At 36.9% G+C, this 17,035-nt stretch overlaps 1 protein-coding gene across 2 annotated transcripts; it reads right to left on the bottom strand.

The window, feature by feature from the left end:
• Positions 1-935: 935 nt before the first annotated feature.
• LOC132139699 (zinc finger and BTB domain-containing protein 44-like) lies at positions 936-15,609 on the bottom strand. 2 transcript variants are annotated; one of them, XM_059548254.1, is made up of 6 exons: positions 15,281-15,606; positions 12,130-13,238; positions 8,316-8,400; positions 6,920-7,071; positions 5,555-5,855; positions 936-1,447 (listed from the first exon to the last, which is right to left on the bottom strand). In XM_059548254.1, exons 2-6 carry the CDS (start codon positions 13,205-13,207, stop codon positions 1,102-1,104), a joined length of 1,962 nt encoding a protein of 653 aa, XP_059404237.1. In that variant the 5' UTR covers positions 13,208-13,238; positions 15,281-15,606; the 3' UTR covers positions 936-1,101. The 2 variants fall into 2 exon arrangements, with proteins under 2 accessions (XP_059404237.1, XP_059404238.1); XM_059548255.1 differs by having other exon boundaries at positions 1,281-1,447; positions 5,772-5,855; positions 15,281-15,609.
• Positions 15,610-17,035: the final 1,426 nt, after the last annotated feature.

Below are 17,035 nucleotides of genomic sequence, written 5' to 3'. Positions count from 1 at the left end.
GTCACTTAATTTTAACTTCTTGTTAATTGAACTTCTATGGTATAAAATCAGTGTCACATTTTGATATTTGAGGGAACATCTTGGTCGTGTAATGTTGCTTACCTTCTACAGCAGTATGCTTCTCTATTGTTCTGTGAGTTACTGTTGCACTCATTTGTTTTGATTTCTGCACGAGTCTCTCTCTCTCTCTCTCTCTCTCTCTCTCACTCAGACAGGCTGTGCAAGCCTCATCTGTCAAGTCATCAATACATTATCAGTCTCCATTTACACTGAATGCAATAAAATCACAATCATTCTTGCGTGAACATTTTTGATGGCCAAGTTTCCCTAGTTATTTTTGTTATTTACGTTTTAATCAGGCTTCTTGTCCAGTCAGATAAATTGATCTGGAGCCATCACCCCAAAGATCCAGATTTAATCCGGTTTAACTCCAGAGCACCGTATGGGGCTGGTTGCAGTGGGACAGGGCCGAGGAGACCTACATTAAACATGTTTAAAACCATATATTTATTTATATAGCATATTTTATAACTTTATTTTTCATATGTGCTTACATTTTTTGTAAGATTAATTCAACTTTATGCAAGAAATGCTTTTTTAGTAAAGAAATTTACTACAGTTTTGGAGTTCAAGCCTCATTTTGAAGGTCTCTATCTACTTGGCTTGTCCCGGACAAGCGTATTAAGCCCTGTGGTTACCTCCCAGTTTACTCTGGCCTCACACGTATAACAGATTGCAAACTTTGTGTCTTCTTTACTCACAGTGTAGAACGTCCATGTTTACACGCAGATTTGAGTCGCATGAGCGTAGCTGTGATGTCAGAATGGACTGGCTCAGAATCAGCACAACGTGAAACTGACCAGCCAGTCACCGGTCCAGACTGATCATACGGAAAATGGGCTAATTTCGATCCCGGACCCGTTGATCAGATCTTTACAGGTAAATAAAGTACAAAGATGTACCTTTTTCAAAGGTACTGCCCCATTGGCAACTTTTGTACCCTTTTTTTCTGAGAGTATAATAGGCTATCAACAACAGAAGCATTCTGTGTGCAACAGGACATTGACTGTTATTATACATGTTTACAGGTATGGAACGTTTTCACTCAATTGTAATTGACACTAGACTTTTCTTCTTTTTTCTTCCACCTCTGTCCTTTTCTCCCTCGTCTTCCTCTGGGTCTTGCAGAGAGGTCACAGCAGCAGTGGACTTCGGATGATCCACTTGTGAGGCCTCTCCTCCGAGCCCTGACCTGGGGTTCGGGGTTTGGGAAGGAGGTGCATAAGTGTGGTTGTCATAGTTCATGGTAGAGGAAACTTGAGAGATAACTGGTGTTTGGACTGAGGAAGAGGAGGAAGAAGCTTCAAAGGTCTGCTCACTCATCTCGAAGTGTCCCAGCCCCTCTTCCTCTTGCATGTGACTCAGGTAGTCTGGGAGGAGGAACTCACTAGGGCAACAAAGGGAGAGATGGGCCAATGTTCAGAAAATCATATCTTCCACCAATACTAACTCAACATAAGGTAAAACTGACAAGTTATAGAAACTTAATTTATTTCTAAGCACCATAATCTCAAACCTTTTTAATGAAAAATACTTCCTAATGGGACTAAAACACAAAAGTAATCGCTTTCAGTCTCCTCTGTGAAGCCACAATCTGAGGATGTCAAACCACTCAGACACAAGTTCAAAAAGTTATTTGTCAAAAAAAAAAATTTTTTTTTAATGATTCATCAAAGACTGTGTTCCAAGTTTGCTATATAAGTCTAAAAATCTTTGGATCATCATTCTTTCTTTCTTTCTTTTTTCTTTTTATGGACAGCCAGTCCTAGCATGTTCAAGTCTAACAATACATTTTGGCAAAATGTCCTCTGGCAAAACAGCCCAGCTATCTAAACGAAAGTCAAAATTGAAGCTTCAAAACTAGATTGAGGATTGTGGCTTGGCAGAAAAAGTGATATAGCAAGCAATCATAATTCAAACACTGATAGCTTAATCCATGAATAGGATTTAGATACTAATGACATCATTTCCTATTTTTTCATAGCAATATGTTGCACTCTTGATGCTGATTTCCAAATAAAAAGTTCTTAGCAGAAACTTTAAAACATTTTTTTTTTTAAATATGTGAGACATCTAAATAACCAAGTTATTTCCTGTCTTAAAATTACACTTAAAAATGAAGTCCCTGAAAGTAAAGAGCTTCGAAAATTATGTCTGTAATGCTGGCTGTTTCTTGCAAGTGTAACATATAAAACTTTATCAGCGTACACTACACGACCACTCCCTTTCTTAATAAGCACATGCCAGAGCCAAACTATTGCCTCAGCAATGGAACTTGCATAGACGCTTTTTATTTGTGCCTGACAAAGATGAATGGAACATAGATCCTAAGAGAGAGGGCTTAAATCAAATAAACGGTTGGATGAAATAAGGGAGTCTACGTGAAGCAGGAGCTCAATGAATAAAAGCACCTGACTCCCTTCCCTCTGCTTTAATGAAGGGCTACCGTCATGAAGATTACCTCAGAAGAATGTCTCTTAGAGTCTCCTCAGAATCGTAGACAAATGATTCCATTGAGCTTTTTCGAGAACTTCACATCAAAAACCTATTCAGCAGTAATTAGCTGATGTAGGATTGATTTCCCTGCTCACTCCAAATGTTTACATCTCAGTGTTTCTTTTCCTAATACACAGTCCAACTCTCACTACTTCCAAAATGGAATCAAAGCCATGATTATTCCATTTCGAAAATACTTGTTTTCAAACAGGAAAGTCGCTTAGTTGGTTTTCTCTGGAGAACACATCTAGGAGGAATACACGTGCCATTTTGAGAACAGAATAAAAGGAAAACTGAAGGGTGTGTGCCCATGTGTTAAAGCTAGTCAGAAACAGATAAACATTATACTTGTCACAATACTAATCAGGAGAGTCAATAGGGGAGATGCTTTGATTTCCTGAAAGCTCTATTCATCGAATAACGCTCTGCCAAATGCAGCACAATGCAACTGGGTGTTACCCTGGACTGCGGTAAACCTCTTAAAACTAAGCAGGAAAGACATTTCATCTGAGGCATGCATTTTGTCAATCACACCTCAACGAGAAAAACCGGTCATCTTCAGCTGTCTTTGAAAAATTACAATGTTTAGCCAGGAACACTTTACAAAAAGGTTCAATCAGTTGACATTAATGCATTAGGTATCAATTGATTAATCCAGGTTAACTACTGGTTATTGTTAATTAATGTATGTTCACAATACGTGACCTAATGTTAATTTGTTAATAATTGTACACTCCCGTTCAAAAGATTCAGGCCAATATTTTATTAAAGAAATTTATACTTACAGTTGCGGCCAAAAGTTTTGAGAATTACATAAATATTAGTTTTCAAAAAGTTTGCTGCTAAACTGCTTTTAGATCTGTTTCAGTTGTTTCTGTGATGTACTGAAATATAATTACAAGCACTTCATACATTTTTTAAAGGCTTTTATCGACAATTACATGACACTTATGCAAAGAGTCAGTATTTGCAGTGTTGGCCCTTCTTTTTCAGGACCTCTGCAATTCGACTGGGCATGCTCTCAATCAACTTCTGGGCCAAATCCTGACTGATAGCAACCCATTCTTTCATAATCACTTCTTGGAGTTTGTCAGAATTAGTGGGTTTTTGTTTGTCCACCCGCCTCTTGAGGATTGACCACAAGTTCTCAATGGGATTAAGATCTGGGGAGTTTCCAGGCCATGGACCCACAATTTCAACATTCTGGTCCCCGAGCCACTTAGTTATCACTTTTGCCTTATGGCACGGTGCTCCATCGTGCTGGAAAATGCATTGTTCTTCACCAAACTGTTGTTGGAAGAAGTTGCTGTTGGAGGGTGTTTTGGTACCATTCTTTATTCATGGCTTTATTTTTGGGCAGAATTGTGAGTGAGCCCACTCCCTTGGATGAGAAGCAACCCCACACATGAATGGTGTCAGGATGCTTTACTGTTGGCATGACACAGGACTGATGGTAGCGCTCATCTTTTCTTCTCCGGACAAGCCTTTTTCCAGATGCCCCAAACAATCGGAAAGGGGCTTCATCGGAGAATATGACTCTGTCCCAGTCCTCAGCAGTCCATTCACTATACTTTCTGCAGAAGATCAATCTGTCCCTGATGTTTTTTTGGAGAGAAGTGGCTTCTTTGCTGCCCTTCTTGACACCAGGCCATCTTCCAGAAGTCTTCGCCTCACTGTGCGTGCAGATGCGCTCACACCTGCCTGCTGCCATTCCTGAGCAAGCTCTGCACTGGTGGCACTCCGATCCCGCAGCTGAATCCTCTTTAGGAGACGATCCTGGATCTTGCTGGACTTTCTTGGACGCCCTGAAGCCTTCTTTACAAGAATTGAACCTCTTTCCTTGAAGTTCTTGATGATCCTATAAATTGTTGATTTAGGTGCAATATTAGTATCCACAATATCCTTGCCTGTGAAGCCATTTTTATGCAACGCAATAATGGCTGCACGCTTTTCTTTGCAGGTCACCATGGTTAACAATGGAAGAACAATGATTTCAAGCATCACCCTCCTTTTAACATGTCAAGTCTGCCATTCTAACCCAATCAGCCTGACATAATGATCTCCAGCCTTGTGCTTGTCAACATTCTCACCTGAGTTAACAAGACGATTACTGAAATGATCTCAGCAGGTCCTTTAATGACAGCAATGAAATGCAGTGGAAAGGTTTTTTTTGGGATTAAATTAATTTTCATGGCAAAGAAGGACTATGCAATTCGTCTGATCACTCTTCATAACATTGTGGAGTATATGCAAATTGCTATTATAAAAACTTAAGCAGCAACTTTTCCAATTTCTAACATTTATGTAATTCTCACAACTTTTGGCCACGACTGTATATGCGGCAAGGGTGCATTAAATTGATCAAAAGTCACAGGAAAGACTTTTACGTTGTTAAAAACGATTCATCAAAGAATCCTGAAAAAAATGCATGAGTTCCACAAAAATAGTAAGCAGCACTTCTTCTTTTTTTCAACTTTGACAATAATAAATCTGACCTGAGCACCAAATCAGAATAACAGAATGATTTCTGAAGGATCATGTGACACTGACAACTAATTCATCCTTCGCAGGAATATATTCATTTTAAAATATAAATAGATCTTTTAAATTGTAGTAATATTTCACAATATTACTGTTTTTACTGTGTTTTTGATTGAGTAAATGCAGCCTTTGTGAGCATGAGAGATATAAAATCTTTGACCTAACTTTTGAACGCAAGTTTATTTTTATTTGTGAAATTAACATTAATCAATATTAATACATGCCACAAAAGTATTGTTTATTGTAAGGTCATGACACCTAATGCATTAACTAATTTTAGTTAATTAAACCTTATTGTAATTTTACTTAATAAACATCTTTTTCAATACAGTTAGATCATATCTACCCCCAAATAAAAAAAACGCTTCTGCTTCCTCAACATGGGATGAACGGCCGACCGAACAAAACTAAATTTGTACTTCTACATATTTTCTGAGAATGTTCAGCTCCTCCTCACCTGGTCTGGAAGTAGTTTGCTAGTTCTGATGCCTCATGGTTGAGACTCCTCAGGTGTACGATTAAATTGCCGGAGTTGGTAAACATGGCGCCGCACGTTTTGCACTCGTAAATCCGAGGCTTACGGATGATGTGGCGAGACACCCTCATGTGATGCTTATATTCACCGAAGGAAGTGAAAGTAGCGCTACAGATCTGGCACCGGAAACAGCGTTTACCTTCGTGCTTCAGCCGGTGCATCTTCAGGGAGTACGCCCGAGTAAACTTTTTCCCGCAGCGGTCACACTGGAATGGCTTAATACCTGTAGAAGAAAGATGCAGAAGATTAAAGTCAACTATTTCGAAAAAAAATGTGGATAATGGGTAAATCATAATGAAGTTGAGTGAGACTGAAAGGATGGAACAAAAATGTGTCTTTGTTTTAGTAGGTTGTGCTAACTGAAATACACACACAAAAAGAAATGACAAAATAACTAAACACATCATTCTACGCATACAAATAAGCCAGGATGTTTTATTATGAAGGTTCAATCTAGCAGTATATGTCATGTTATTCACATAAGCCACAACTAAACCAACTGCATGCAATCACTTTCACCAGTCCATAACTAATCGCTGTAAAGAGGAGTTCTGTTTGGACATTCAACAGCAAACCAAACGGCACTTCTGTATAAACTAACAAGCAGATTAGGGTGAATCATGACGCACTCTTCTTCAAACAAAAAGTTTATGTAATACAGGGCTGGATACTGAGCATTTCCATGTTCTTGTGTAAAAGCTTAAGTCAGCTGTCCTAAAAGATTTTAACAATAAAGATTCAGTAGTTGAAGTATTAGCTATATGCTCATAGACATAATTAATCCACAGAGGTCTGCAAACACTACATGACCTAACAAGATTATAGTGACTATAATATAGTGCTTTTATTCTTAAGTAGGCTGGGCAGTGTGACCAAAAATATATATTGTGAAGATTAAGTTTCAGTGTGTAGTTGACAGTAGATTTTCTCAAATGAAATGGTGAAAACTAAGCTTGTGAAGTGACTCAGAACAACTCCGACGGAGATGAAGTTCATGTGTTCATGTCTTTATATATTGAGATGGCAGATGCTGAAATTAGTGATATTAGTGGCATGCACTGATTTGCTGTTGTGTTTATTTCTGCTGTATGACAGATTAATCTATAGACTGAAAATGTCCAGAGCTTATCATTATCGACCTCAATTTTATAGTAATCTCAATATGATACTGTTTATTGCCCAGCCCTACTTGAATCCCCTTAAAAAAAATGTAAAAAAAGTTCTAGATTTATCCACATGCAATGCCTCTGTCAATGTCGAGTCCTGTAAAAGCAGAGATTCTCTCACCAGAGTGGATGAGCATGTGCTGCTTGAGATTCTGTATTCGAGTGAAGCGGACGCCACATGTAGGGCACTGGAAGGGCCGTTCAGGACTGTTGAGTCCTGGGCGAGTGGAGGGGCTAATGTACAGGTGGTATGGGTACTGGATATTCTCCAGTCTGGAGAAACAGCGACAGGAAAAGAGGAAAAGTGACTAATTAGTTGAGACAACTGCACACAGAGTCTCAGTAGTCATTAATGAGGAGAAATATAGTGCTTTTCAATAAAACTAAATAAAAATGTAATTCTAATAATTATTTTTAATTATTATAAAAAAGTTATATTATCTACACTAAAGGAAAATAGGACAAAAAGAGAATAGTAGGCAACCAGGGCAAGTGTGCCTCTGGAAAAGTAATTATTAAAGTGTAATACTTTTCCACAATAAACAGTTTTACTGTATTTTTGATATGCTGAGAATAATTAAAAGTCTGTACAATGAGAAAAACAAAAGCATTTTTTGTTCAATAGCTCAGACATGTCGTTAAATATAAACTCCAGCAATGCATTTCTAATAGTTTGATCTTTTGGAACGGTTTCCACAGTTTTTGAAGATTGGAACCATTATTCTACATCTAGGTCCTATTAGGCAACAGAATTGCTCTTGTGACTGATGAACAGACCTGCTTGTTTAGCATGTTAAGGAGTGTGTAGAGGAAAACTGTGACGTCACGAATGGGATGAAAATTGAAATACATTTTTATTGTAAAGTAACAGTAACATAGGTAGCAAAATATATCTAACATGCAGTATATCACATCTAGGATTTTTTTCGATTTTCTATTTCATGACCACTTTAAATTAATATAGGTACATTTGGGTGGGAATATGTCTCATGGTTAAGTAAACTAGTCTTCAAATTGCCTACTGAGTAAAGAGTAATCGTAGCATGAATACAAGTAAAATATTACTTGTATTCATGCTACGATTACTCTTTACTTTGTCTACAAAGCTTTAAGGCTAACATACAGCAAATTTAGTCATGCAAATCAAGTTGTCATATAAAACCAGACTTCACTGCTCAGACGGAAAGCAGTGTCTTTTTTATCCCATTTGTTTTGCATCATACCATTTCCCTTCTCTTCCAGTATTAAAAAAGGCACATTCAGGTCCAAGAAGTTTCCAGAAGGTCTGCCAACTAACTTCTCTGGCCTCTTGGCAAGAAATCCTCATCTTAATAGCCACTGCAATATCACAGAAGCCTCTACTGCTTATAAACAAGTATGTACTTGAGGACAGACAATGATGAGAAGACAAAAAAAATGATGTCCCTCCTCAGAGGGGCCCTTTAGTTCAATCATAAAAGTGAGACGATGCAAAAGGATATCTGTAAAAATAACACAGACACCCAAAGGGCCCTTACCTCTCATCCTCTTCCATGTGACCAGTAGTGTTCGGAGTGCCCTGCATGGATTGGAGACCCTCTGTCACCCCCTCATCCAGGGAGCCTGAAGAAAGAGCAGAACATTATTTTTGAACCCCTTTACCAATTAAACAGTGTCAGTGTGATACATATGATGTAAATATGTTAAGTCAACATAAAGCTGATCCAGTAAAAGGGTAACAGCAATAATGTCTGATAATTTACTGACTCACTTAAGACAAAGACACTTGGGTTGGTGACATATTTATTTACAATAAAGAAGTGTAACATGCATTTTAAACTTGATTTCTAAAACACTTTTCCAAGTTCTTATACATGTATTCTGGTTGATTTCATATGGTTTGGAAGAACTTTTAGACCATTTTCAGGAAAGTTTCGGTTTAATGACAAATGTAATGTGCAAAAAATTATTTTCAAGAGAAAATAAAACTCATATGTATGTGTACACATCATAACTGCAAAACCGTTTTGAAATAAACACTTCTATGCAAAATTTTAGGGCTAGTAAGATTTTTCTTTGTTTTTAAAGAAGACTCTTGCTCACCAAGGCTGCATTCATATGAAAAAAAAAAAAACGTAAAACAAATATTGTTAAACAATTTCACACTAATTACAATAACTGTTTCCTGTTTTGTTATTTATTCCTGTGATGGGAAAGCTGAATTTTCAGAATCCCTTCAGAAAATATTCTAATATGCTGATTTGGAGCAAGAAATATCTCTTATCAATTATTATTATCAATGTTGAAAAGAGCTGCTGATATGAACAGAAAGTTCAAAAGATTTATTTGAAAAAGAAAACTTTTGTAACCTTATAAATGTCATTACTGTCACTTTTTTTTATTTAAAGAATCTTTGCTAAATTACTTATTTTAATTTTGTAAAAAAAAAAAAAAAAAAATAAAAAACATTTACTGACTTTGTATTTTGTTGATTTCATTTTATTTTTTATTTTATTTCTATGAATTATTAATTCATAAATGCCATTCCGTTTTTGGGAGTCACACCTCATGATATTTTACCAAACAACCAAAATATCTACCGTATTTTCCGGACTATAAGTCGCACTTTTTTTCATAGTTTGGCTGGTCCTGCGACTTATAGTCAGGCCATCCTTAAAAATATTTTGGTTTGCAGTAACAGTAATTTTTAAAAAAAAAAGGGTCGGTAGGTCGGTCTATATTTTTTTTTTTCAAGTTTCAATGTAAAAAAAAAAAGTAAATTTTTGTGATGGTGATGACGTCGGTATGAATTTAAACAAATTAGCATATCGTGACGTCACTGACTGGGTCTTCAACCCGTGCCTTCGGGCGCATCATTGCAAACCTCATTTTGATGCAGGCTATATAGACCACAAACAAATTGAAATCTTTGTCAAAAACATGTTTATTGCATGAATTTCAGGTGAGAAAAAAAATGAGGTACTGTTATACTGTTTTACTTGCATCCACCGCTACTTATCAATGCAACCTACAAATGAGAGAACGTTTACTTTGCTTTCTTGGGTTGTCACTTTTGTGAAAAAAATCCTTTTTGATTTGAGTGACGAGTGTTCATTGAATAGATTGTAAAATCGATTTTGCATGTCTAAAGTTTTATACGGCAAATAACACCAAATATAGGTAAATCCACGGACAACAGGCAGGAGGAATGTAAAGATTCAATATATTGGTAAAGACCAATATTTCTGATGATTTATTGGCGTGAAGTTACGTGCAAAATGATAAACAGGAGTGCAACATTTTCGAAAAACAATAAGCAGAGTGGACTGCCATAATGCAAAACATTTACTGCAGGCTTCAACATTTACATTTACTGCAGGCTTCAACAAAAAAAATCGCATAGGCGATTTTCTTTGGCTATCAAAAAAAATATTTTTTCGAATATTCGTCGAATTTAAAATAAAAATCCACATTCGATTGCGCATATGAATTTTAGGTGTGCATTAAGGAAGCTGCCTTATGAGCCCCGGTCCGTGTTCCACTCCATCTCGCCGCGCGCACAGCTGTGTCTACACAACTTTCAAAGGCGGACGAGCTCGACACGTAGTATCTGCTTTCTCATCTTTCACCTCGTGTACGCGCACGAGATGCGATGACAATATATGTGTCATTGCATTATAAGGTTATGTTAGCCTATCCAGTTGAAGCCACTTAAAAATAAAAAAAATCAATGTGGAGAAGATCTTGTTTACATCAAAACTGAAACCAAGCAGTTCACACAGAACACATATTTCGCGCATCTCATGTTTTTAAATGAAAAAAATTTATCCTGTGTGACTGGTTTTCCGCCCTTTTTATTTATTTAACAATGCATGCATACATGATGCTGTTTTGTTTATAGTTCTTTAAGCAACTTAATAAATAATAATTGGTTCATAAACATTATTTTAAATATTATGTTTTTTTCACAGTCATGTATTCTAATGCTTTGAATAAACATGCAGTAATATTTTGCTCGATGCGCTATCTTGAGCCTCAGAAGAGAAGCAAAAAGCTTTTCTTCACCCTAACTGAAATTATGCATTTAAAATTCGAATACAATTCAAATTGTGATCATATTTAAGTAAAAAATTCGAATTTAGTTTTTTCAGCTATTTTGACAGCCCTAGGCGATTCAAACGCGAAACTATATGAGACTGAATACCGGCTGAATTCACATTTCTGTTGTAAAAAAGAGAAACATTTTGCAGAAGTATTATTTGGTGTTATGCATGTTTGTCCGAAGCTGCAGTTGCTGTGTGGCGCCTGTTCAAAAAAAAAAAAAAACCTGGATGCGCTCCGAGAGAAGGTCGTTAAAATCATTTTCTTATTTTCGTTTTCGAAACTTGTGTTGGTTGATTCGTGCTTGATTCGTGCAATAGATTTTCGAACATAAAGTGACAATCGACACGGTCACGGTTTTAGATTAGAGAGGAGAAGGGATGGAAAAAGATCTGGGCACAGTTTTTCCAGAACTTTGTGCCAAGTTAAAGCGGTGTCGAGCTGTTTTAATGAATTTTGTTAGATGTATTATGGTGCCCGATCCCGTATGAATTTGAACAGTGACCGCGAACATTTAGTTTACTGCAGCTGCAGCCATCATTACCAAGCGCGAACCGTTGACTCTGACAGTGAGTGAGAGTATGAGACGAAGCGAACGCACAGGCCACAGTTACATCCGTGTAAACACGAATGACGTCAAGGTTTTTTTTTTTTTAATTAAAGAAGATAGCCTTCATTTGTATGTAGGCCAAGGCAATTTATATATTTACAATACTTACTTAAATATAATTAATAGTATTTTATTGCGTTTGTATTAGTTATTTGAAGAGTAAAAAAAATAATTGGTCGGTCTTAACGCAAATTTACAATCGGCAAGTCGGTCGGACTAAAAGCAAAAAAAATAAAATAAATTGAGTCGGTGCTAAATTGACAGGGTCGGTCGGGTTATGGCAAACAAGAATATTTTTAAGGATGGCCTCAGGTGCGACTTATTTATCAAAATTAATTTGACATGAACCAAGAGAAATGAACTAAGAGACATGAACCAAGAGACAACATTACCGTCTCCAGCAGCGTAGTCTACACCGAAGACATAGAGCGCCCTCTCGCGGCTGTAGACGGTAATGTTTTCTCTTGGTTCTAAATAAATGCGACTTATAGTCCAGTGCGACTTATATATGTTTTTCCTCATCATGACGTATCTTTGGACTGATGCGACTTATACTCCGGTGCGACTTATAGTCCGAAAAATACAGTAAATACATTTTGGGTATCACTATTAGGTAAGTGTGCAAGACTAAAGAGTCTTACCAATGGATGAGGACTGAGGGCTGATGAGTAGATCCTCTTGGGTGTGTTCATTGCCAGGAACTGTCTGCTGGTCACTCAGAGAACTGTGTGGAGCACTGACTGGTTGAGAAGCTTCTTCATGCACTTCTTCATCACTCAGCCTCTCCACCTTCACCTGCACATCTTCTTCTTCCTCCTCTTCAACCCCAGTCACGCCCAGGCCGCGTGGGCCCTCGCAAGCCAGATACTCCACCAATGCTCGTCCACTAGAGTCCTGCCCAGACACTCCAGATGGTTCCAGGAGACCTTCGGGAAGTTTTGACTTATCTGGTGCAAACCGCCGGTCCACACCAAAGGGGTATGTCCAGGAGAAGGTCAGAGATGGTTCCAGAGCCTGCGCTGAACTCTCTGGGAAGGAGGAAGAGGATGGAGAGGGGTTGGGGACTTGTGGAGAGGTTGAGGATGCTGGTTGCGGGCTCGCAAAGCCTTTACGCTTGCGTCTAGACTCACGGCACACAGGGATGGGCCGCTCTGGTACACTGCACTCAGATGAGACCGGAGATGGTGAGAGGGCATCTACAGGAGCGAGTGTGCAGCTCGCATGGCCTTCAGGGGTCTCTTGGGGCCTGTGTAAAACTGGAGGCTGGGTGCTACCACGACCTCCTGCTCCCGAAGATGCAGAGTTCCACAGGATACTGGACTTCATGAACTCAGAGCAAGTGTTGGCCACCGCAAACATCTGCATGTAGCTAGCTGCTGCTAGTACGTCAATGATATTCTCCGTACTAATGGACAGGGTGGATGTGTAAGCGTATTCCAGAAGAGGAGCGAAACCAGCGACCGTCACATGTTGGAGATCCAGCACATGTTTGTTATCTTCGCCTACAATTACAGTGTCTTCTTCAGCCAGCTTCCCAGACAGCTTTGCTCGAAGGAAGTCACTACAGCAGGCTAGCACTACCTTGTGGGCCGAGAACATCTGGCCCTGTACTCGGATAGTGACATCACAGAAATGGCCCTCACTGCGTAGGGTGTTGAGCTTATCCAAAAGCTCCTGGCTGTGACTGGGGGAGTTGTGAGTGAAGGTTTTCACACCCATCCTTCACAGTAGGACGAGGAGTCTGGTCTGCCTGGACAGAATAACAAGATACATAAGTGCAACAAAATGGCTAATAAGATATGTTTACATGTAACAAGTTTGCAGAAATATTCATAATCAACGAACACTAAAATGAAAGGGATAGTTCACCCATAAACTTAAAATTCTGTCAACATTTACTCAACATAATGTCATAGAGAATATCGTGTACTTTTGGTTAACAATAAAAAGAGCCCAAAAACCAACACAAAATGTTTTTATCAAATTGTCAATTTTTTTTCCCAAACATCCTCCCGATACTTCATCAATCTCACTTTTGTCACTGGCAAAGAATATTTCTCCTCACTGCTGATTTAGCAAAGCTACTTATACAGACAGAAGACACCCGACTTTACACCTTCAGCACTTCTCAGTTCCAGTGGTCCTTATGACACAAAGCATAAGCACATACTTAGACTGATTCAGAGCTGAAGAATCCTGATTTTGAAACACTCCCAAGCCCAAATAAACTCCCTAAAATAACATAAGGCAAAAATTGGTGTTGTAGTGTTTAGATCCAGCTGATAGCTAACAGAGGTATGGCAGATATGTCTAAATTATATGGAAGTCCAAATGAGTCGAGCTGGATTTAAAGAGAAACGGATCATCTTTGGTCCCTGACTCACTGTTTAACGTTTACTGCTGTGCCTAATGAAAAAGGAGATGAAGTAATCCAAGAAAAAGCTAAAAATAAATAAAATAAAAACATTTAAAAAAAATGTTTGAAAGATACATCAGAATCAGTTCTTAGAACAGTAAGCTGCATTCCACAGTCACAGAGACTTTACAACAATTTTGGTAGCAATTAAAGTGTAGAGCTATAAAATAGCCATTAAAGCCACTGCAGATTTCTGATGTATTGCTCCAGCAGCAACCTCTACGACATGGCTAAAATATTGATAAAAGCACTAGCAACAGTTTGTCAATGCTCTAAGCCAGGGCTATTAATTATTTTAATTTTTTTGAGGATATGTTTATAAAATGTACCTTTTAAGGATATTAAAGTTAACGCAGTGACTTATTAGCAGTAACTAAATTAAATCTGTTTAATTTTAAGGGATATCCCACATTCAAAAAATGTGCATATATATATATATATATATATATATATATATATATATATATATATATATATATATATATATATATATTTCAGTCAACAAAGAAAGTTATAAAACCCCATTTCTGCCACATTAATAATAATAATAATAATTTATACATAAAATATATATAAAGACATAAAAGGCGGAATTACAAATTTATGACATTGGCATATCAACTACAATAAGATAATTTTATTTGTATTTTCTTGAGTTAACTATCCTTTAAAAGGCTTCAAAAACTAATATGAAAATGACAGGTTCAAAATATATAATGATTGAATATTTATCCGTGAATTACTTTACAGGAAGCGCATCAAAAATACCATATCAATATCAACTATAAATAAATAAATAAACAAATCATAATTTATCCATACATACATAACTACAGGAGGGGATAATGACATTGTATTGATGGCTATCAAATTCAGCCTCAGAGGAAGTTAGAGGGGCGTGGCTTTACACACGAGTTGCTTTTGTTTATGTATGAGTACTATTCTCAGTAGTAGCCGTAACATTGTAATTCTAAATAGTTTTTATCCAGCTCACAAATCAAAAGTTTAGATTCATGCTTTTTTTAATGCACACCTGAATTTCTCATCACCAAAAACTGCGTATTTGGACAGGTTGGATGTGGCCTGCTATTGTAAACTAGACGACGATGTATAAACCAGAGTTAGGTTACGATTAATACATGAAAACCTGAGACTTAACAAGGTGATATAACCAGAAACTTGTGCATAAAATATACTAAAGAATATTAACATGCATTAGTGTTTTCAGGGTCCAAAAACAAGGTCCAGCTAACATGCAAGCATCCATTCATTGGCTAACACGCTAATCTCTGACGATGACTAAAACAGTGTCAACAAAGTGCACCAAACATTACTTTTGTTGGATATATATATATATATATATCTGTGCAGCTCACCGGTAACAAAGAATGAACGAATCCGTCGTAATGTAAGACAACTACAAGCGCATGAATGTGATCCAGCAGCGAGCTAACTGGATGCTAGCATTCTGACACTTGCACAGAAGTACTGTCGTTTCTTGACAGCATAGTCACATCCCGATAAACCACTAAGTCGAGTGCCCCCGTTTTGTATTAAAAGGCAAAATCATATATATATATATATATATATATATAAAAAAAAGTCTGTTCAAATTCGCATTCTGTATATCGCGTCTTACGGGTTTGAGGTTGATGTTTACATATTGTATCCCAGAATGCTTTTCACGGGGCTTGTGCGACTGACCTTTCATTTTTACTTAACACTTCAAAAGCGCTCTTATGACGCAATAACACAAAATAAAAGCATGATTTTCATTTTTGTAGACCATTTATAGGGTATCAAAGAGTTTTGTGTCTGGTTCTAGAAAGCTCTTTTGTCAAGTGTCGTCTTTGCCTTTTCTGAGATGATAAAATTAAGCAGAATCAGCACTTACTGTTGTATTTGTGTTACTTGTGACAGGGTAGATATTATCCGTTTTTTATGGTTTAGTTGAGAGTAGGAAACTAACCTTCCTCCTCACAAAATCTGTAAGAACAAAGCAGACATGTACATGTCTCTAACAGACTCCTTATTTAACAACATTTGCATCTTATCTGTGTTTTGATTAGCACTCTAATGTTTTACCTTAGCATTTTGTTGGTCTGGACATACAAGATTTCATGACTATTTTCTGTTTGCACAGTTTTTCATTGATAAAATGTTTTAAAAGTTAATTTGTATAATTAAGGTAACACTGTATTGGTTAAAAAAGTGTTGACATGGAGACCATACAAATTAATCAAGAACAATTTTATTGTAGACATATTTCATTGATTTAAATTCATACACCAATGATTTATAAGACAGACATCAGCATCAAAAAAAAAAAAGACAGTTGTTAAAGGTAGAAAAAATAAATAGCTTGTATAAAGAAGCTATAAAAATAGCATTGTGCAGACCTTCATTGAAGGGATAGAATGCTTTAGTTTCAAAAATGCACCATTATAGGGCTTGCATGATTTTGACTCAAATGGAATGCAAATCTTTTCTCTCATATTTTCAAATTTTTATACAGGGTCTACTCAATTACATTACAGGCTAAGACAATTTGCAGGTTTAAAATAAAATTAAATTCTGCAATATGTGAAACAGCTTTTGTGACAAATATCAGTGCTCTTCTGGCTAAAGGGACATTTTCTGAAATATCAGCCATGTCTGCTCAGAACTGCTGCGTGTAAACAAACTGTTACCTATAATTGTTTCATTAAATAAAATAATATTTATTAACAACATTCAGATTTTTTTTCCTCTTCATTCATATAATGTGTGTGTGGGTGGTAGATTTTTGAATGCATTTATACAGTGTCAACTAAAGCTAATGATAAGTAAAAACAAATGAAATGCAATCTCAATGTGTCTTTCACAGGAAATGTCTTTTCTCTTTTTTATGCCTTAGTAATCATTGCAATTATCTTGAGGGCACGTGTGTCCAATAATCTACAGCAATTATCCACTTCTAATTGAACATTTAACAAATAAATTATTTTCTCCTGTAAACTCACATATGGCAGTATCGGTTATATTAAATGATCCCATTTAATTAATGTGTGCCAGTGGATGCCAATAGAAAAAAATATTCATTTAAGGCACACTTTAAGAACTGTACATGCATTCCTCCAACCCACAATTCC

Source organism: Carassius carassius, chromosome 4 (assembly GCF_963082965.1).
Source record: "Carassius carassius chromosome 4, fCarCar2.1, whole genome shotgun sequence".
Classification (NCBI taxonomy): domain Eukaryota; kingdom Metazoa; phylum Chordata; class Actinopteri; order Cypriniformes; family Cyprinidae; genus Carassius; species Carassius carassius.
This window is presented reverse-complemented; position numbering and strand designations above follow the sequence as displayed.